The sequence below is a fragment of the Leptosomus discolor genome, chromosome 2 (genome assembly GCF_034619465.1).
Source record: "Leptosomus discolor isolate bLepDis1 chromosome 2, bLepDis1.hap2, whole genome shotgun sequence".
Taxonomy (NCBI): domain Eukaryota; kingdom Metazoa; phylum Chordata; class Aves; order Leptosomiformes; family Leptosomidae; genus Leptosomus; species Leptosomus discolor.
Window position 1 is genome coordinate 55,503,228 of NC_141392.1, and position 21,963 is coordinate 55,525,190.

The 21,963-nt window shown below is 44.0% G+C and overlaps 1 protein-coding gene across 2 annotated transcripts; it reads right to left on the reverse strand.

Annotated features, from left to right (window-relative positions):
- Positions 1-317: 317 nt before the first annotated feature.
- On the reverse strand, positions 318-20,175 carry LRP11 (LDL receptor related protein 11). Of its 2 annotated transcripts, none has more exons than XM_086461094.1 (7): positions 19,655-20,175; positions 14,269-14,449; positions 10,231-10,372; positions 8,042-8,167; positions 7,068-7,280; positions 771-872; positions 318-472 (listed from the first exon to the last, which is right to left on the reverse strand). In XM_086461094.1, exons 1-7 carry the CDS (start codon positions 20,173-20,175, stop codon positions 318-320), a joined length of 1,440 nt encoding a protein of 479 aa, XP_086317220.1. The 2 variants fall into 2 exon arrangements, with proteins under 2 accessions (XP_086317220.1, XP_086317221.1); XM_086461095.1 differs by having other exon boundaries at positions 14,269-14,429; positions 19,638-20,175.
- Between the last annotated feature and the right edge of the window lie 1,788 nt (positions 20,176-21,963).

The window sequence follows — 21,963 nt, forward strand, 5'->3', positions numbered from 1 at the left end:
TGCTCTGCCACGGCTGGCACCCCAACTGCTGCAGGGAGGGCAAGGGCACCCTGCATCCAGTTTGGGGGGGTCTCCACCTTGCAGTGTCTTCTGCACGAGAGCAAACTGGAGCTACTTCGTGGAGCCTGAATGATTATTTTCTGAGCACGGGCATCTACCCACTTTTTTATTTCATCAGTGAAGGGGAAGAACATGTTCCTCATCTTGTAGGCTTCTTCTACACTTGAAACTTTAGTAAAGGTTTTGGTCCTTTTATAGAGGCGGAGGTTCATGGACACAGGAGAAAGGGGAGAAAACAACTGACCTAAATTCAATGTTTAGAGGTACATCCCATTGATGAGGTAATCGGACTCTTCAGATGTAATGGGTCGAGCTTTTTTAAGCTTCTGTCTCACTAAACGCAGTCTGCAAGCAACCATAAGCAGCAGTAAAGCAGTGATAGCCAAGCCTAAGGCTAAGGGTAGCACAGCACCTGCAACGAGGTTATGAGAAATTACACTTTATTTAATACAGTGAGAAATTGCTAGAGAAAACCTGAAGTTTTTCTTTGAAAATACAGCTAGTCTGTTGCTTAGGATATTTGGAGCAACTCATACTGAGAAACTAAATTGTATCGTCATACAGGCTAGGAACCGTTCAGAATATGGAAGTACATTTTTTCATTCTTGACTATACTACCTGGATCTATGTATCTCTCTCTAGTTAGTATAGTATCTAACCTGGCTGAAAACCCAACATAATTCAGAATGAATTCACATGGTTGGTCTTACCTGTTTCTGGGACTGGGCGACCACCTCCAAGCTGATCTCTCTTTGGCACAATTATGCCGTTCTCATTTTTATCACCAGTTCTTTTCCCTGAGGAACTGTTGTCTGCACAAAGCCAAGCAAGGTAAATGAATATTGCAGTTCAGTGACTTAGGAAGGCTTATCCACAGGACACTAGAATTAAATACTGTGAAAGCGCTTAAATTTAGAAGAAAACGTAACAGTTTAAGACTTGTGACTCCTGTTGTATAACTTGAATTTTTGAAATTATGTGAAACTAAAGCTAAAATGTAAGTTCAATTCTGTGTCACAAACCACAGCGCACCTCAGCCAAACCCAAGTGGGTCATTTTGCACTGAAAAAAAAAGACAAATATAAATTCTCTTGTACAAACTTCCATAATGGGGTATGTATAGACCAATCTGAGCTAAAATGTTACTAAAGCAGTTATATATAGGTGAAAATGAGACCATTTCAAGTCATGTTGATCTCCACCCTTGGAACTTCTAAAGTGGGAAACGCACAGGTTGGCTGTGCAAATTACCTTAATTTTGCCTGTTACCTGACACACACAGATGCAGAACTTAGGTACTCGGAAGACATAAAAATACGTAGGGAAAACATTTCAAAGAGGATGACTCGGAGTCACTTCAGCTTTGTGTAGTTCGTAAGATACAGCAGAGCATTGTAACTACACCAGAAGAGACAACGCGTGGTTTGCTGCCGAGAAGCGTTCATCTGGGGTGTGCAGGCGGCTGCAGTTCTGCTTCACAACAGCAAAGGGTAACTCAGCGGGGGACTCCATCCTGCCTTCTGCCCTCCCACTGAGGTCCTACACCAATAGCTACGGGGATACTCTGTTCATGAGCGACAGCTTAATCCACCAAACGCGCTCTCGCAAAGATCAGAAATATGCCTGTGTTTTTAAATGTAATGACTATATTTGTTTTTTACTGATAAATATTGAAGGGCACTTTGTGCAGGGATGTATTTGCCGGCAGCCCCGGAACGGTGACAACGCCAGTGGAAACGTACTACGCTACACGATCTGTAAAACAGGAATGTGAAATGTTGTAATTGTAATTACATACAGTGGTGGGCGTTAAGGAAGTGTTTAAGTCAATTAGCTTGGAACATGCACCATGTGTAACTCCCACCCACCCCCAACAGCTCCGACGTGCTGCAGAACACGTCCCTGTCAGTGGCAGCAGCAAATACAGGCAACCATTAATGAAGGCATAAAATTGTGTAGATACTGGCATGAGGTTAGTGCTGATGTCCCCACTCGAAGGCACGACACAGCCTCCCAGGCTCTGGCTTTATTGCCCTGCCATTATGGCTGGGGGGGGGCGCAAACACTGACTTTGACTGCTAGGAAATGCCTTAGAAACAAGCCGCAGCCGCCCTCCTCATTCGGGCTCTTTAAGTTGTTCTGGCCTGTAAAGGGGACTCAGGGAAATCCTAAGTGCAAACTGTAATGGCTTTGAGGTACCTGTACGGCATCAGAGCTGTGCAAAATAACCTGAATGTAACTGAGAGCAAAACCGGCAGCTGTTTTCGGCTTCTGTCTTCCCTAAATTAAATTAAATGCCTATTTGTCTTTATTTTGGAAATATCCAAAAGACATTGGCTCTTCTTAGAGCTGCTCCAGCCTGTACGACAAGGCTAGATCTGAATGTCTGCTTTATAAATTTGTTTTCCTGCCATTTGAGTAAAAGGAGTCTTTAAGTCAACTGCTTGTAAAGACATTTGGCAAATATATCTGAATATGGAGAGAAGTTTAGCAGGAGAATTTTGGAAGGGTAGAAGAGTAACAGAATCCTTCCAATAAAGCTTGCAGGGTTTTGTTAAGACTTGTGGCTGTTCTTACAGGAGTGGAGGGGCTATCGGAGTCAATACTGCTCAACATCTTATCTCTTATCAAATAGAAATCAGAGAGAGATTTCCCCAAACAGGTTTAGGAGCCTGACATAAAGCACGTTATGTGGGTTTCATTTTGTTTTCACTTTCTCCTTGTTTTCTAGTCTATGCCTAGGAAATGGCAATTTATAGCCCTTTCCAGCTACTGAAATTAGAGATTTAGGTTATGGCTACTGCTGTCGATCCCTCCGCAGCAAAAAACATGACTAAGGCTTGGGCACTCAGTCAAACGTTGTAATCCCAGCCCTGACAGTACTGCGCAGCAGCTGGCGCGGGCAGCCTGGGGAGAGGCAGAGACCCTGTGCCAGGGGAACGCAAAGCTGTTACGGTGATTTATACGCTCGAGTTGGCTACGCTGGGGAGCGCAAATCTTCAGGCTGCTTGTGAATTCAACCTGTCTGCATGACCATGTTTGCTAGACTGGCTCTTGCTGCTTAGAAACCAGCCTGTTGCTTGCTCCAGCGTCCTTTCCTGCAACTGTATTTTTGCTTTATTCATTTACAAGTGCAGCAGTGCCAGAATATGCAGCTGGGCTTGAAAGCGTCCCTGGAAAAGGACACCAGAGCACTTCAGGGGCAGCCATGCAGAAATGCCGCACTGGCCGCTGGAGGAGATGCCATCTGGGTTACTTCGCTATGGAGATACATCTGCAAAGGGAAAGGACTCCTTTATTGACATTTAGATTGGATGTTAGGAAAAATTTCTTTACTGAAGGAGTGGTTAGACATTGGAACAGGCTGCCCAGGGAGGTGGTGGACTCACCATCCCTGGAGGTGTTCGAAAGACGTATAGATGTGGTGCTTAGGGACACGGTTTAGTGGTGGGCTTGGTAAGTGTTAGGATAATGGGTGCACCTGATGATCTTAAAGGTCTTTTCCAATCAAAATGATTCTATGAAATGCCTCTTCCTGCAACCAGTCCCAACTACAGAAGAAAATGTTTGGCTGTCCAGCCTGGGCAAAAGTAAACCCTGAGTCTATTGCAGAAGGCTCCATGCCTTGAGTGCCTGAGGAGGTTATCTCTAAGTTGGCCTTGGTGTTCTCCTGTTGTCACCCTGCTGTTGAGGAATCCCACCAGAAAGGCGGGAGTGCAGAACAAGATTCACCTGTCAACAATGAATGACTTTTGGGACTTTTTTTTCTCCATTTTTTTCCCCTCTTTACTGTGACCAGATCCCCTGCTAGGTCAGGCAGAGTTTTAAACAGTCCTTACCTTGGACTTGCATATTTTCACATTTTCATACTTTAAGCATAAAGCCTTCAAAACCTTTTATCAAGTCAGTGCCAAACATGAGAGGTTACTGGAGTAAAGCAAGCAGGTTAAGGGAAATTTGGAACAGAGAAACTATCAGAAGAAAATGGATTCTGGGACTAATTACCCTTAGTAATTAGTTATAGGCAGAAAGCTCATCTTCCTGCTGTGAGGAACTATCCCACGGCCCAAAACATTACAGCTTTGCCCAGCTCCTTTTAATATGGAGAAAAGATAAATATGGTGGTCCTTGACAAGAAGGTCCCTTTATTGGACATCTTTATTGGATTCTCAGACATGAAAGCTGCTTATGAGGAGGTGAGCAGCAGAAGGGACCTGTCCTTATCGGTACTGCAACCACCACTGTAATAAAAACAAATGTGAAAAAGAAAACAAAGTGACTCCTCAGTCCTGCAACTTCTTTGGAAAAACTTCGGTTCTTTAAAAGTCAGCTGGAAGCTCCTGTATCAAGCAACACGTCTAGCAGCCACCTAGAATGTGCCACATGCTGTCTCTGGTAGGTAAATGACCCTTAATTAACGCCTTCTCTTGCTCTGCCTTGCAGTCACTGGATCTAAGAGCACCACGTTTTCCTCCCTGGTGTGTATTTCTATGACAATCAGCAAACGTCAACTAAGAAATAAGACAAATGTAGCCCTGAATGGAGCGCTCTCAAGTGAAAAGCTCGAACCTGTGCTGCTGCGGTAAAGCCGTATTCCTTAATATGTATCTTAAGTGGACAGCTTTTCACCATGCTGACATTAAAATCACTAAAGCTTATTTTTGAAATTTATTTATAACAGTGTATCGGGAGCCTGGATGCTTGCAAGTCAACTCTAGGCCAACAAGCAACATTGTTGTCTTGGTCCAACAAAGACCTTTACAGTGTGACTCGGAGGCACAGGTTCTGCCTTGGCACCAGCAGCGAGCCGGGCACTGTCTCAGGAGACAGTCTATCCCAAAACACCATTTCTGCCAGTGGAATTGCTAAACTTTTGAGGCTGCTGCTACGATTTCTGTTCAGTGCTGCTTGCCTCTCCTCAAAAATGCATCTAGCAATTATTGCCCTCCTGAACGTTTTTCCAGATGGGCTTCACGGAGCTGCTCCAGTGTTTCTGTGTCTCTCATTTTTGTAGCACCTCATTATTGGATTTGGTCTGTAACCTCCTCGAGATGGCAGTGACGGAGAGAAATCTAATTAATGGATCTGGGTGGATTGTTAGGAATAGGTTAGATGCCTGCCTCCCCAACTCCATAAAGACCGTGGTGCTTGCCAGCGGGGCAGGACCTGAACCTCTCCGGACCTCTGGTAATAATTAACGTACAGCATGTGACTCCTATGGGGTTTAAGCATCTGCATGAGAAGACAGCAACTCAGAGCCGATTTTGGCAGTTGCCCTTTGGAGCCAGGAACCTAGCGCCTCTTCGTGTCCCACCACATTCACCCTCTTTGGAACTGATCTGTAGGTGATTTAGAAACTCGCTGAGCTGTTTGCTGCTTTTTTGGTTAAAAGTATTGGGCTCCTGGGTCAGTAAGGCCAGGGCCCTTCTATTCTACAAGGAAATCCTTAAGTACCATTGAACTGAAATTAAATTCTGACTGAGCCTTGTCAAAAGAGCAATATTAAAACCACAAGAATTAAAACCAAACATGGTCAGCTGGAAATCTTGCCTGTTTAAAATAAAAAAGATTACAACACCTTCTGGTAGTACTCTCATCACTGAAGCCCCATCACATTTTTAAAGTTTTGTAATAATTTTTTTCTTTTATTGTCTAGGGCTGTGCAAAAGGCTACCTTGAGAGCAAAACTGGTGCAAGTAAGTCACTGTGGAAAATGACTACGGAAAAGTGCCAGGCTTTTACATGCACTTCCAATTATAACCTCTGATTATAGGTTGCCAAAGTTGGTGACTTCAATTCTGGTTTTACTTCTGGATTCACAAGCCAAATGGTTTTCAAGACCTCCCTTGGAGTTTGCAATGTCCTTTGGCAATTCGATGGTTAGTCTGGGTGGCCCCGTATCAGGTGTCACTCAGGACTATGCAAGCGAGAAGGGTTTGGGGCAGACTTCAGAATTTTAAGTCATTCCTATAAGGAACATCGAGGTCATCTACGCTGCCAGAAAAGGGGGAAACATTTGAGAGAGGATTTTACTATCAGTTCCTACACATTCACTGAGGCAGTCAAATTCTTCAAGGACATTGTTTTCACTCCCTTTGCGTTCTCCACAAACAAAGTACAAGCATCTCAAGAAATACCCAAGTGCCAAGCAGGGAAGTGCCCTTCACAAGAGACAGCAGCAGAGGGTACCGAGCACTGCTCTGTTGTAACAAGAAAATAAAGCTGTTTATAAATAACTGCATCTTGGGGAGCAAGAATCAGGCTAAACCATGAACAAATAAAAGCAACTCAATACTCACCCTGGGCTCTGTGCACACAGTTTTGCTTTCATTCAGCTGCCATTTCAGGTCATTTTAATTCACCAGCAGGAACCTTAAAACACCAATTTCACTGCAGCTTTTGGAGCTTTACCGAGGCAAGGGTTGGTAACTCTGCCTGTAACAACGCTACGCACTGACTCACCACAGGCTTGCAGCCACTACAGAGAATACTACTGGGAACCTGGGACTGCTTGTTACCAAAGACTGAACCTGGAGACACACTTCAGAAAAAAGTGCCCATAATAATCAAGATATTACTTCGGGAAAAAAAAAAAAAAGAAGTCACCAGTTAGTACCAGGAGAAAAGCAATTACTCTCACCCAAGTTGAACAGTACTTTGTTATGTTCTCCTGAAGGTACTCCCCTACAGATTTAAAGCTTACACAGCTGAACCTGTGGCAGAATTTGTATTTAGTTCACTGCACATTTTGTTCCTTAGACTGTACTCTTTTCCTAGCTTTCTTACATTTTAACTTTATTTCTACACCTGGTAAGAATCAGACTTGACAATTATAAAGCAACAGCTACTTGTAACTTAATTATTACAACTTCTTTTGTATTCTCTGCATTTGCAAATTTGTACTCTTAGCCAGGCACCAAAAGACAATTTAAATAAATTTAAGGTCCAAGACATTTTCTTTCTTTGAAGAGAATGATTTATTGAAACCAATTCATTTCAATTCTTACCTGGCACAAATCCGCTGATTTGTTTCTTTGGTCCCTGAGAAAGCGATTGGTTAGACATGTCTGCATCCACTGAGAGAAGCGGTTGACTTCTGGCAGTGGCTTTCAGGGTGTTTTCTGCAGAGAAGTTCTCCTCTGTGTTTTCAGTCAGTCCTACAGTCCTTTGCTGGGTAGTGCCAAGAGCTGCATGTGTCACCGTCTTCCGACCTGGGCTGACTGTGTTAACAGAAACAAAAATCATAATTTTTGTACAGAACTGAAGGGAATGGGAGTGTTCTGATGGAAGATGCTCTGATATGGGCCTCGAGGCAGGTTAACTACTTCCTCATGTTCAGACATATGATGAAATGCGAGCTCCAGATATGCAGCAAGTTACCAATTGCCTGCTGTCAGCTGTTAAGCAAGAATCTACTCATGAACTCTACAGCAAAATCCAGCAACTGAAATATCAGTGAAAGTGGTTAGCCATCGTGCCAATTCACCCTCTGATGACTTGTGTTCACTTAGCTGAGCGTGGGCACATATTGAGGATGACAAATGAAAGCAAACAGAGCGATGGTGAATCAACTGGCTCCCCTATGTGCTCACATTTCCAGCGTTTCAGATTCTTGCAAGGTGTGTAACTGCACTTTGAAGCGTACCTCTGACACAACCTTTCAGATCAAGACCAGGGCCCTTGTTTCCAGAATCATCATGCAAGTATAGAACAGATCTTTTAAATGTTGAGAACTCTTAACACAAAATCTGTTGTTTGGGGACATTTGACAGTTTTGATATGCTTTGAAGAAACAGGAGTTAATTTCTGAGCTGTTATATGCACATTAAACCTTCCCATGTCCTATTTCCAGTGAAAGGCTCTACGGTGGGAGCAAGCTGCTTGCTCACTGGGAGAGAGGCCACAGAAGGGGCATCATTCCCCTTTGGTCATTCAGGCTGCAGTTACTTTCACAATCTACACTGTGGCTCAGCGCACTTACAGTTCTGGCAGAAAGTTTCATCCGATCCATCAGGGCACTGTCTCACACCATCACAAGCGAACGTGATGTCAATGCAGCAGCCATCATCACAGATAAACTGGTAGCGCGAGCAAACCCCGACACAGGCTGTTGAGAAGCAATTCCAAAATTACCAAAAGAGAAATCCAAGCATCAGTAAATACTGAGTCAACGACTAAAATCTGCAGCACCAAGGAAAAAGCAAAACCACGCTACGTCAAGAAGGACCACAAACAAGGCAGCAAGTTGAAGAAAGGCCAGGTTCAGCTATATGATGCTATATTGACACAGAAGCTAAGATAGGTAATAGCTGTTCCTGGCACCCTCATCACTAATCTGGCAACCTCTTTACTACAGGAATACTCAACCTGGAGGCTGTTACACCTTATACCTTGTGCAGCGTGCCTCCAGCACTTTAAACTCTGCTGGCCTAAGCTGAGATCCTCCCAGGCTTAAAAGACCAAGGGCAGTCCTGAAAATAAATAAATGAAATCTCTATGGCTGTAACTGCGTCTCTCCAACACATAATTCCTACTACTTGCCCATTCTGTATTTCTGACAGTATGTTATTTTACATAAACACATATGGACTACGTGGGGCCTTTTATGGCATGTTTTCTGCAACCTACTTAAAATATTGAAAGAATGCTTGTTACTTATTCACATCAGCAATCCACTGACCCCAGTACAGCACATGCCAGAACAGGACTAAGCAGGCGGTCTCACAAGTGACCTTCACCTGAAAAAAAGTGATTGCTGCCTGCTTTAATATTGAGATTCCCCTGGACAGCACCCCTGGACATTTCATTCTGCATACTCAAAACTCTCCTGAAACCCTTTCTGACTTTGTAATTATCAGGTGTTTATATCCGTGCTTTTGTCTTTCCAATAGTGGTGTAGTTCATTGCTTTCTAAAGCAGTATTGAAGTCAGGGTTTGGTTAATGTTGTAACAGCAAATCGATTCGTATAAGGAAGTCACAGCCTTTGGTTGTTATCCTGCTGTGTACCAAAAAGCTGCGCAATGCTAAGGAAAGTACGACAGGAACACAGGTGCCTCTACAAAACCCCTAAAATCATGCTCAGAAAATGCATCTCCTAAACTTCAGCACTAACAATAGCACAGGTCTTGCATGCCTTAAGGCACTGGCATCGGTTTAACTATAGCAGTAGCACCTGAATGGCAAGTGTACTTGGGGAATTAGAAAAAGAAAAAAGACAGCGAATCCTCTATGTGCTCCATCCAAAAGATACCACAGATACCCACAGCAGCAAATAAATAAACCAGCAAACGTCTCTGGCTGCTTTAGCTGAATTAAACATTAATGGATACAACTCTATCATCCATTACTGGAATACAGGCATTATTAAGCAGACTCATAACTGTTTTTTTGTAACACCAATTTATTGCCGCAGGGACTACCCTCTCACGTAGAGATATTGTACTGGTGTAAAGCAAAGTTTTCACTGGTTCAGCTGAACGGACCGACAATGCTACTTAACTTTTACTTTGTGCCAGAGCAGCACATTAGAAGTCATTACATTAAAGAGTGCAGAACTGACAGCCACTGAAATCTAACTTACTTTCTACCTTTTACGCTTCTTATATGTTTCTTCAGCTCAGAGTTTAAAAATGATGAGTCAATTCCAGTTTCAGTTTCCCCAGTAACATAAGGCTTCGGTAACAACCATTACACAGGAAAGCTTAAATGCATGAAAACAAGAAATCATCCCATCTTTTAGACCACAGATGCAGGTCAATATTATTATTAGTCTCTGCTTCACACATACTACTAATTGATTTTAACTGGGTCTTCTGTATAACACAAGCCTTGTCATGTTGCATGCACCATCTGACCACACAGCGAACGATTATGATGTGCCTGATACATACGGCAGTATTTAATTTTTTCCAACCCTGCGTGCTTATTAGCAATACAGGATGAACATTTAAATGCCTGAAAGTATTACTGCTCTAACAAACAAGTGATGCTCGCTTGCCTCCTCACTTTGAAGCAGCAATTCAAAGCTGAAAGACGTGTCATTATGTAATGAATAAGGGCAAAATAAAACACTGGAAATGGAGAATAAGATTTCTGCCTCCATCAAGACCCTTGCTCTGAATATCACCCCCTGGGTGTCACACAGGCAATGGCTCGAGTCATGTTCTCACCTGCTGCAGAATGAACCATGGGCAGAACGGTCACAGAGATGTTGTCAGAGCTCTGCTGACCTGCAGTGTCTGTCACTGTCAGCTGGAAAATATACCCGCCTTCCTGAACGTGAGACAATTTCAGTGTTCCTGGCTGTGGTACCTGATTAAAGAAACACAGCGGAAAAACCCCATTGGTATACAGGATCCGCCCATAAACTTCTAGGAATAGGGAGCTCATTTCTGTACAAAGCTTTTCATGCAGATTAAACACTTAAGTCTAGCCAGCCCAATCAAGCATGTGTATCAACATGTAATGTTTTGATCTTTTTTTTGCATCCGTGTGTAAAAACAAACACACTTAACATTTATGTCCTGTTTTTCATGGTACACTCAGTTATCTGGAGCTGTGGATCTTAGCTCTGGAGAATAAATAGAAACATACATTTAACTTAATTTTTCAGTAATTAGAAATGTAATTTTAGAAGGGTAGGCAGTAAATTATTAAGAGTATTTTGCTCTCTATTGAGTTAGTCTGTAGGCAATATACATGCATCCACAGAAGTTACTTTTGCGATACATTAATCTATGATAAGGTGACTGATAGCATCGCTTTATTAATACAACTGCCCACCTCTGTCGAGTATGACAATTTTACAGATTGCTGGACTGAATTTTTCCATGCCCCATGCTGAATTTCTATGTCTTGCTCTGAACCAGAAATAAGTTCATCTATAATGAGTGACCTAAACATTAGGTTTCAGAAAGTCATGCAATACAAACACAGAAACAACTTAAATTGGATTAGATCATTAAGAAATTAATAAAATAACTTATTTTATGAGAATTTAAAACAAGTACCATAGTACAATAGTAATTTAGAAGTAAGTTTGTATAAAAGAGCGTGATATTTGTAAATACTGAAATTTTTCTTAACCTTGTGAGGATGACCAGTCACAAATAACTCCAGCTGCCTGAGGATGCAGTAATACATACTTCAGTAACTACAAAAAAGTGCTGCAGGTTTATTGGACATGTAGTGCATTTTTACAAATGAAGCACACAGGGCTATTTTTATAAGTAATTGAAACATTAAAATCCTCTGTGATTATCTTTAATATTAAACCCAAAATTCAATAAAGATCTTCAGTTTGCTTATTTAAAGTTGCTTTTCATGCCTAAAAGAGAACAGGAGTTTTCAATAAATATGATAACAGAGTCCTAGACCTAGCTTTACAGCAGGGTGTATTGATAAACGCATTTTTCTCTTGTCATAAGTGAATTTCCTAACTGAAATTTCTTTCCTTTTCTATATACATGAACGCACTCAGTTATCCGATCATGCTATTGATTACCTCCTAATGGAGTATATGATCCCTTAGAATTTCATTCTTTAGTGTATTACAGAAATAAATATGCTCTAAAAAACACCTGCTGCTGTTCACCATGACTGCTGTGAGAGAAAATACAGTATTTAAAACTCCTGAACTGGGGAGTCCAGCTGTCTTCTCAGTGCTGAGCTAGAGAAATGCCACTGACCTCCGAATATGCCGCCTCTCCTCCTGGCGACCTCTGTGCCTTCCTTTTTATCTCCATCCTGCCTTGAAGAATGCCCAAATGTAACTGCTTTCTTAGGAATTTTGGCTCAAACTAGACAGTAAATTTGCAGATAATCAGCATTTAAAAAAAAACAGCCCATAATTGCCTGTAAGTGTCATGGAGCTGCGCAGCTACAGCATGTGGATACAATCTAAGAAGAAAATTACCTAAGAAGCAATAATCAGTCACAATAGAAAAAAAAATTTCTACTGGCTTCCTGCTACAATATGATAAGATTTCTTCATAGCAGTCCTTCCCCCTCCTCTGCCTTCTATTTATTCTTTGGTACATAAGTGCAGTGCAACAGCTGCCCTTTATCTTATTTAAACACAGTCCCATTCTCCCTTGTAGCTATGGATTCATATATTGTTTTTTAAGAACAAATGACATGAAATCCGTTAATTTCAGGACAGCAACTAGAGCACTAAAGACAGCAACTGAAGATTGTATGAAAAAAATCACAATTTCTAAAAATTAAATTATCATGGATAATCATCAGGGTACATATCTGCAGGAGAAATCCCTTCTCATTTGAACTCAATGGAGAAGTATTTATTTAAGCATGAATGTGTGTCAAATTTGTTTTCCATTATCAAATAGAAAGAAATCACCAAGATTAATGTGAATTTTGCAAGTTTAAATGGATTTAAGACTTGCCTCTATTTTATGGAGTGACTTTGAGTAAAAGTGAAAACATGAACTTTAACTTTCAATTAACTTCTACTTTTTGTTTCACTCTAGATATATTACTATGTCACAGATTAATTTAAACAGTATTTAATTATTATTTAAAGAAAATAATGCGCCAAAGGGTCATATTAACAACTCTTCACAATAAAATGTTCATTTTATCCAGATGATACCTACAACTATTTTTAAAGCTTCGTTCTTTTCTATGTACTATGCTGTTAACACCCCTTATCAAAGCCTTCTGACCTTTTAATTTTCAAGCCAATAAAATAATAAATGAAGATAAATAAACTCACAGTGGTCTTTGACGTGACAGTTTCAAATTGCAATACAGCCTCAAGTCATTCAGAACTGGCTGACTGTAGTCACCCTTCCAGAGATGCGGATCTTGCAGTAGAAGACAGAACTTTCAAAAGCACGCAGCACTGGCTTAGCCAATATTTTTGAATAGCCCTGCTGTGTTTTCTGTGAGGAGTGTGTTGATAAAAAGTTACTTGTGCATAAATTTCGGTACCTATTCACCAGAGAAACCTGGTTGTCTTCTTTGGGTTCATCCAGCAGCATGTTTCCTACCTGTGACGTGGTGATCTTCAATCACCTCGACATTACCTACACTGCCCTCCAGGAGACTAAGGAACAACCAATTGCTCTGTTGGGTTTTTCCATGGATGACAATTTTAGGTTGCAATTTGCTCTTCGTGTTAGGCGAAACTCTGGTTTGTTCCATCATTACACATCTTGAGTAACTTTGCTGATATTGGTATCTTATCTTTGATATTACTGAGCCAAACAGATGTACGCAGGAGCTGTCAGGTACTGGCGGCACATGGCCTCTTGGGTTTTGGGCTGTTCCTGTTGCTGATCCTGTCCTGTCTAAACTCTTTCTATCCATTGGCAGCATCTCAGCAACAGTAAGGTCTATGCTCCATGCTCTCTCCCTTTTACATGTCCCTCCTGCTCTAGGTGGAGTTCCCAGTGTGCCCTGAATACTGTGGGCTGTGAACAGACTGGGAGCAGACACTATGGGTTTAAGACCTTTTTCATTTCCTTTTCTGCTGCTCCTAGGGCATTCCCAAAGAAGGGTGAATCTCCATCACAAAGATGGAGAATCCCTCTCTTGATGGTTCATCTTAAGTTGAAATCAAATTGCCACAGAAATCGTATGGATGTAATAAAGTAGTATCCCAAGATATCTCAATAAGGTCTACGTCTTACATTTCTTTGCAGTTTCTCTATAAGCATTGACAGAAGACCTTTGATGAAAATACCTTATTATTTTTAGTAACTGAATTACTGAGATGTCTCTAACCTGGATCATGGAAGCTGAAAACCAAGTGCAGTGAGCAGAGACAATGGCAAAAGAGAGCAGAGCTGAAATGCGGTAGAGTATCAGCATCTGCTTGTTTGCTGCTGGCTGTCTCATGACACCCTGGATAAAGATGAACTGCATAAACCGCTAGAAATAAGCACTGGAACAAACTCCCCAGCGACACAGTATAGTTCCCATCACTGGAGCTTTTCAAGATGTGACTGGACAGATAAGAGAATCTCATCTGGGCTCCCTGTCCCATGAAAGGTTGGACTAGATGATCTTTTGAGGTCCTTTCCAACCTGGGCTGCTCTGTATTTCCGTGAAATAACAGTCATCCTAATTTTGGTACCTGGTAGCTATATCCATTTGAATAAATTTAACATTTTTAGCTCGATATTTAAAACCGTGTGAACACAACTATCTGCAAGCAACTGGCCATGTGCAAGATGCACGTGTACCTTCATTTCAACCGATGAGTCACCTTGCAGCAGCGCCCACTCGTACTGCACAATTCCACGGTCATCTGAACTTTCTCGGCCATCCAAAAGCACCCAGTCGACAGGTGACTGCAGCACAATATCCTGTCCTGCCTTGCACCGTGGAGGCTCGTCATACTCTTCTTCAATAAAAAAAGAGAAGCTCAGTTATTCATCAGGGGAAGATGAGTGACTATTTATATAAAACATTTTCTCGGTGAAGGTACTGATTCACCACTGTGCACTTTCTGAAAGATAGGACATGTTCATTAGTACACATTTTGTTAAGCGAAGCAGCATCTACTTAAATTTTAGCTAACTGTTCCTTATTCAATGATGTCTTCAGGAAATACCTGCTATGTTAGAAGCCCATGGGCATAGAAAACCTCTCTATGTACATGGATGTTTCACTAATACAACAAACAGGATTGCTAGCCTCAGTGTAGTTTTTCAATCTGAACTAAGGAAAAGGGATTTAAATGTGACTTACATACATATTCAGATGGCAGTTACTGCACACCTTTTATAGCACTCTGCATAACTTAATAGGCTTTTAGTTTCTTTTTATAATACATCATTACAGGAGTGAAAGACTTAACATAAGCTGGCTTACTGGTGAAGCAGTGCACATAATGACTAAAAGTCATCAGAAATGACTACTGATTTTAAGTGCCTAATTTAAGACATTCAGAGCTTGATTCTCAGACTATTCAGGATTTGTAGTATTTTGCTATATTCAAAGTACAGTTCTTATTGATTAAAATTGCAAGTACCAAGTACTTTTGCCAATCAGACCACAAGTTTTTCAGGTTAAACTAACCAAACCCATGATATGTTAAGTGACATGGCCTGTGAGAAGTGGTTTAAGTCATTTGCTCTGCAACCTTCAGGCAGTGCAGGGAAGAGAGAGGGATAAAACCTAGTTCTACAAGTCAGCATTTGACAACTTTAGCCACAAGACTGTATCTTTCTGCAGTTCCCTGCCTAATTTTCATTCCTTCTCTGGGCATGGGATGTTCCTAGCACCCTGAAGTGCCAGGGTGCTTTCTGCTCTTCAACCTCTGCAAAGGACATCCTGTAAAGGATACTGAGCAAAGAAAAGCATCTACTGAACACAAGGCTGTAACTTTACTTGGCAGGGGCAGAGCTGGACAAGGAAAGAAAAGGCGCTTCACCACCAGTGTAGGGTTTCTCCCTTGCACGTGCTCCTCTCTAATTTCAAGAACTTGCTTGAAGGCATGGAGCTCATTGGAGCAGTGGGACAATTTTTTATCACTGACTGAATAACAAAGTTTTTATTTCATGTTTTTCTGAGTAGTAGGTAAGGCACTGAAAATTTCAAGGCAAATGCCTTAAGTTAGGAAAACGTACAAACAACTGAAAACAGGGTCTAACAATAGAAAGTATGAAACAGTTCTTGCTCACCCAGCTAGCACAGAAGCTTTGCCTAATTTGTATACACTCAGTTCTCTACACCAACTTTGTTTAGAAACAACATGTAGCTGCAAAAAAACCCCCACTAAACCCCAAATGATGGTTAATAAACACCATCATTAGGGTGCCAGGGCAACTTTTATTTGGTATATATGAGTCATGTACAGTCTACACACAGTTATTTACTTTACTGATCACTGTCAAAAGGAAACCAACCTGGGTCTGAAACAGCACAGCCCATTCTTCTACTTCTACCTTGGAAAGTGGTTTCATGTCACCTGCCTGGTTTAGATGACACAATCGACGCCTTGCAGGGGCTGAGATGAGCCTCACTTCCACTGGGCCCTAAGCAAGAAGGATATTCTCTTCCTGAACTAACTTTATACTCCAGCAGCCTGAGTTGCAATGGCAGGACCACTTCACCTAGAGGCAGGTCACAGAAATTGATGCCAGCTCTATGCTGAAGATGAGTGAGGAACCACACTCAGGTTCCTAAACATGCTGTTGCTTGTAAGCCACCAGAACATCTTCAGAAACCTAAATCCATGGCAAATCAGCTCATCTTTTGCTCTATTGGCCTGAGAGAGACATCTGGCATGGGAGGAGAGAGTCTATTTTTCCACAGCAAAGTTTTAAGCAATGGAATACATTATCCTTAGTGAGTGAAACACCTCCAAATCTGGCGAATACGTGCTTCTAAGAAGTCAGCATAAAAAAAAGCAAGGAAGCATACTCAGAAGCCACTTACAACCACCACTCACAGGAGTAAAGGACTATCAGCCACAGGTTAGCAGAAAAATCAAGCTCAGAAAGCATCTTTTAACTTCTGAATTTTATTTAGGTTGAACATAAATAAGCAATATGAAACTGATATACCAGATCAACACTCTGAGATGCTGGAGCTGGCTGCTTTCTAGAAAAGAGGCTGCAACTTTATGAGCAACACTTTTTTTCTTTGGGGGGGGGGCACATGACAGGCTTAATTTATTCTGCTTCCTCCATCCTTTATACAGGCTTGGCTTGCCAATAACAAAGCTGCCAGCTAGTTGTCTGAATGAAGGCTTTGTTGTAAAAAGCTATTTCACTGCTGATTCCTGAACGTCTTTGATATTGGTTTACCTTAATGTTGAATCCTCCCATTGCTCACCACTAGTGAGTAACGCAGAAGGAAAGTCAGACATTTCTGGTGAGGCACTCAAGTCCTCTTTCTTTTTAAGTCAAAAATTTAAAAATTGTCCTAACAAAGGCAAAATGAATTACCTCTTCTTTCAGTATAACAGGCATGTGGGGTGTCATTGCTAACACAGCATAATCTGCCCAGAAGTGTAAAGTAAATCCATAGCCAAACCAGCTCAAACTGGGTGTAAAGTGGAGGACTTGGATTTACACAGCCTCTCAAAAATTCATCCCACTGCTGACTGTTCTGGAAGTACACAGAGATACACTTAATCTCAGAAATACGTATCTGTCATTAATTGCTCCGAGAATTAAACAAGCAATTAGTTTTGGTTTACTGAAGATCCTTAACATAAATGAAACCACATCACCCTAGAGGTCACTGTATACTAATGATCAGAAATATTTTAGAATTATGAGGACAACATTTTTATGGACAAATGTTTGTTTGTGATTATCAAAAAGAAAACAGCAGAAGGCTCAACACCACAGTACTCTGAAAAAAAAAAAAAAAAGAACAGGTAAAACATGATCCCCTCATCAAAGAAAATCTTGAAATGAAAAGCTCTTTCCCAAATTTCCTAAATTCATTCATGAAGTGACATAAGGGAAGAGAGATGTGCCTTCGTTGTCCTGTGACAATACACTGTTGTCTAGATTAATTTTTCAATGTAGTTCAAGAATGCAGCAGTAACATAACATCAGACAGCAAAATAATTCAATCATAATTTTCTCTCTCCTGGTCTATGTCACAGCTGACAGATGTTTGAATAAAAGTTCGTTCTCCTTTGTGGCTCTGCTTCAGCTCCAGTGTAATTGCATTAAGTCATAATCCCTTGTTTCTGATACCACCATCGCTCACAAGTCAGACTTTTAAATAAACCCAACAGGACACAGAGCAATTTGCAGATTAGGAATCAAAATTGCCTTGCAAGCCCAATGCGGATAGTCACAAAAGGTGCCAAAAAGCCAAGGCATTCAAGAATTCCAGAATTCAAGAACTCAAGGAATTCAAGAAAATCAAGATTTCTAGTAAGTAGAGTATCATTTGAACAACAGTATTATTTATATCATGCCATAACTGCACTCCACATTAGGGCCAGGTTTTAATGGAATTCAGGCAGTTCAAAATGACGAAGGACATTTGAAGATACTTTCAAAGCTTTTCAAAGCAGTCTAATTATCTGTGACTTTGACGTAAAATCCAGTCTTAAGCCTTCTATCTTGCAAGTGCATACAGGGTTATAAAACACCATTACCCAAAAGTTGCTACATAAATCATACTGTGGAACTAATACTTTCCCTGTTGGAAACATAGAAATCATACCTTGCGTTTTTCTGATACCTTAAGCTTGCCTCATCTTTACTGCTGTTAAGTTCTTCCCTATAAGCTATTTACCCACCCATGAACTTTGTAAAAAACATTTAGGCATTGTAGCCCCTCTAAAAATTGAGCCCCTGCTCTTTCTTATTTCCAGGGGATTCCCACTGGCATTCTCATAAAACAGCAGGACTGGACGGACCTCAAGCCCAAGGTCTCCCCTGCCAAGGGAGCAGTAATAGCAGGTGCCATCTGGACACAGTTTTCATTCACACCACCACTAGGTTTTTTTCATGTTGCATGCCATGACTAATTTACTTCAGTTGACAGATATTGCTGAAGAAGATGAAGAGGAGGACATTTAGGAAAGTATCGTCAACAGAAGGTAATGAAATTAGGACAAAATGAATTAAGATGCAACTGTTTAACAACAGGAGGCGGGGGGAGCGCAAGAAAGTTCTTTGGATCAGATGCTGGACAACAGACTCTAAATTTAGAAATCCAGATTTGTTTCCATCTGCAGCTGCTTGCTCTGGATTATGTTGTTCCTAAATATGCTTCAGGGTTGAACAAATGGCTGCTTTTGATGTGGCCCAGACTCCAGAGGTGGTTACATGGAGTCTCCATGCTGCCTCTGGACTACCGGTGAGATATCCTTTTCTTCTTCAGTCTACCTCTGAAGTTCTTAAGCAAGAAAAAATCTCAGTTAAGTGGGTAAGAAACCCGCTTAGGTGATAACATTTGGACAGCATCCCCAAGAAGAAGCGTATCTGCTTGCTCTCAAGCTACTGCACCAGGTTCTGGTATAGGTGGCACTAGCGGTTCACGCTTTCCAGGGTGCCCGGCACCCCGCAGTTCCCCTGCGGAACCCGATCCGTGGCAGCCGGGACCCGCCTGGTCCTGCCGGGACTGCGAGGCCCGTGAACATGCTCACCCCACGGGCCGTCTCCCAGCTACCGGCCGCCTGGCACGGTCACTCCAAGGGTTCTGCACAGGCAGAGGTGGGAGGGCCGGATTTTTCCCAACTCGCTCACCCCGCAAAGCCGTCGCACCCTCGGCCGTGGCCGGGCCGCCTCCCCCGGCTCAGGGGGGCCCGCCGCCAGGCACGGCGCTGCCCGCCGCCCCTCGTCCTCCTCCTCCGCGGGCGATGCCTCACGACCCGGGCGCCGGCTCCCGGCGCCGGGGAAGCCGCACAGACGGCTGGCCCCCGCCCCGCCTCGCCAGCGGCCCCACGGCGCGGGGCTGCAAATGGCGGCGCCGCCGCGGCGAGCGGGCCCGGCCGCCGGCCCTGCCCGTCGCTGCGCCGAGGGCCGGCTGCCGCCATTTCTCTCGCGCCGTGGGGCCGCCGCTCCCCGGGCCCTCCCCGCGCGAAGCCATCTTGGGCCGGGCCCCGCACCCCACCGCCCGAGGCGGCCCTTACCCGGCGGCGCGGCGGGCGGCGGCGGGGCGAGGCCGGCGGGCCGGCGGCTGTAGGTGCTGTAGCCGCGGTGCGGGGCGAAGCGGCAGACGGGGCGGCCGCGGTGCGTGCAGTTGAAGAGGTAGCAGCCCAGCTCCGCCGCCGCCGCCGCCCCCCGCGGCCGGCCGGGCCCCTGCACCACGGCCAGCGTGCAGCGCGGCTCGGCGCAGCAGGCGTCCAGGCACTGCCGCCAGCCCGCCACGGCGGCGGGGGCTCGCAGGAAGGTGGCGCCGGCCGCGATGGAGTCCTTGGTGCGGATGATGGAGTCGGGCCTGGCGGAGAAGCTGCCGCTGCCGCCGCACCGCTCCCCGCCGCCGTCCGTCGCCGCCGCCGCTGGCGGTCCAGGCTCCTCCTGCTGCAGCTGCCGGCGAAACTCCTCCAGCAGCGACTCCACGCCCGAGATCTGCGAGCGCAGGTCGGACAGCGGCGCCGCGCACCGCCCGCCCGGCAGCACGGCCCGCCCGCCCAGCGCCGCCAGCAGCACCAGCACCAGCGCCGCCATGGCCCCAGGCGGCGGCGGCGGCGCGCAGGCGGGGGCGGGAGCGGCGGCGGCGGCGGGAGCGGCGGGACCGGCTCCCCCCGCCGGCACCCGCGAGCGCGGCGCGGGGAGGCGCCGGCCCCGCCCGGCTGCACGAGGCGGCGCGGCGGCGCTCAGCACCCGCCGCCCTGAACAGCTCCGCCGGGCGGCCCCGCCCCCGGCCCGGCCCCGGCCCCGCCCCCGCCCTCCCGCGGCAGCGGGGCAGTGAGCGGTGCGCCTCGGTCCCCCTCCGCGCCGTCTGCTCCCAGTGCCTTTAAGAAGCGGGTTGCCCTTAAAACGCGACACAAATGGGTCCCCTCGGCAAAGGCGTCACGGAGACTTCTGCGCACGTCGTTTCCCGCTTGCGCAAGCCGCCGGGCGTGAGTATTTGGAAGGGACTGCGTGCAGCGGGGCGGCACCTACAAATAATTGGGGTAGGTGGTCACTGCCCCCGCCGGTGGTTGTGTGAGCAGGTGGAAACGAACCAAACGAAAAAAAAGAAATTGCAGAGGGCTCCATGCCAAGTGTGGCATTTCTGCTCAGAAATTAAGAAAAAAAAAGCCCAATAGTCAAAAATATCTCGAGCAAAACTGTGACTTCTTCAGTTTTAGGGAAAAATCCCAGATGGGCTCTTAACCACCCAAAGTGGTGCCGCAGAACTCCTCACGCAAGTTTTTGAAGTAAAGATTAAATTAGTTTGAGAGAAACTCTTCCAATTAAAACTCATCCCTTTCACATCTGCCACAACTGCTGTTTTAATTTCACTGTGAAATTAAGGCTGATTCTGTGACACAGATCAGTGACAGTGCGACCTCCCTGAAAATCAGCAACCCCCAATACAGCTGCCTCATTGTTTTTTCATCAGATGATGGAGCCTCAAAGCACTGGGGTGGCACGATGAGAACTATCTACCAGCATGTTAAGAAACATAAACACACCCATAAATGTAAAGAGATGGTGATGGGCTTTACACTGCGTACAAAGGGGCGTAATAAGAGGTCAAGCGGTAGCCCTGTGTTGCCATGTTGGTTTGTTTCATTCTTGCAAGCCCCTTTAAGCGTAGACTCACACATTTCTTGAATCGATGGAAAAGTCTTAATAGCTGCATCAAACGATGATCATTATGGCAGGATATTTTGAATAGGTGGGATAAAATGGTATGTTAGGAATGGCTTTAAGACATCTTTTTTACTCCTTCGTATTTTTGGCTTGTTTTAGGCCATGTTCCCAGCATAACCCAGAATTGCCTCCAAAACAAATCTGCTTTAATATTCTGCCATTGTGGGCCCTTAGGTGTTCCCCAGGAAATTCACATGCAGTTTATAGTTTGGATTATGATTTTTCCTTCTTCTCCCCCAAGTCACGGGACTCTAGTTCAGTGATTCTTTGAAGTGGGTTGGCCTGTCAGCAGTGCAGCTGTTGAAGACTGCTTTTCCCTGGATATATGTTCTATGGTTCCCTAAATTCATAAAATTATGTTTTTGAGACTTTCAATTTTCTATCAAATTTAGTTGAAACTGGTCAACACATTCAAATGTTATAGGAAGATGGAGCAGCTAGACAGTAAGACAATGTAGTCCTCGTTTTCTTGAAAGTCAGGCTAAAATGCCGCAATTTTATTTTTAAGGAAAGATTTGGAGAGGTGATCACCCTATTCGTAACAGGGATACTGACTGTGAAGCACTGATTTGCCAGAGGTGACGCTGATTTGCTATTGCTCTGCTGTTGTGCCCTCTGATACTACTCGTGCAGACCGAATGCAAACCATAAATA

Bases quoted from the DNA above. Each gene is read 5' to 3' on its own strand.
- LRP11 (XM_086461094.1), bottom strand. From the start codon at position 20,175: ATGGCGGCGCTGGTGCTGGTGCTGCTGGCGGCGCTGGGCGGGCGGGCC. The intron at 8,168-10,230 runs GTGAGAACATGA...GCTTCTCAACAG, and splicing joins CATGGTTCATTCTGCAGCAG to CCTGTGTCGGGGTTTGCTCG. The intron at 873-7,067 runs GTAAGAATTGAA...GGCTTTGTGCAG, and splicing joins AATCAGCGGATTTGTGCCAG to ACAACAGTTCCTCAGGGAAA.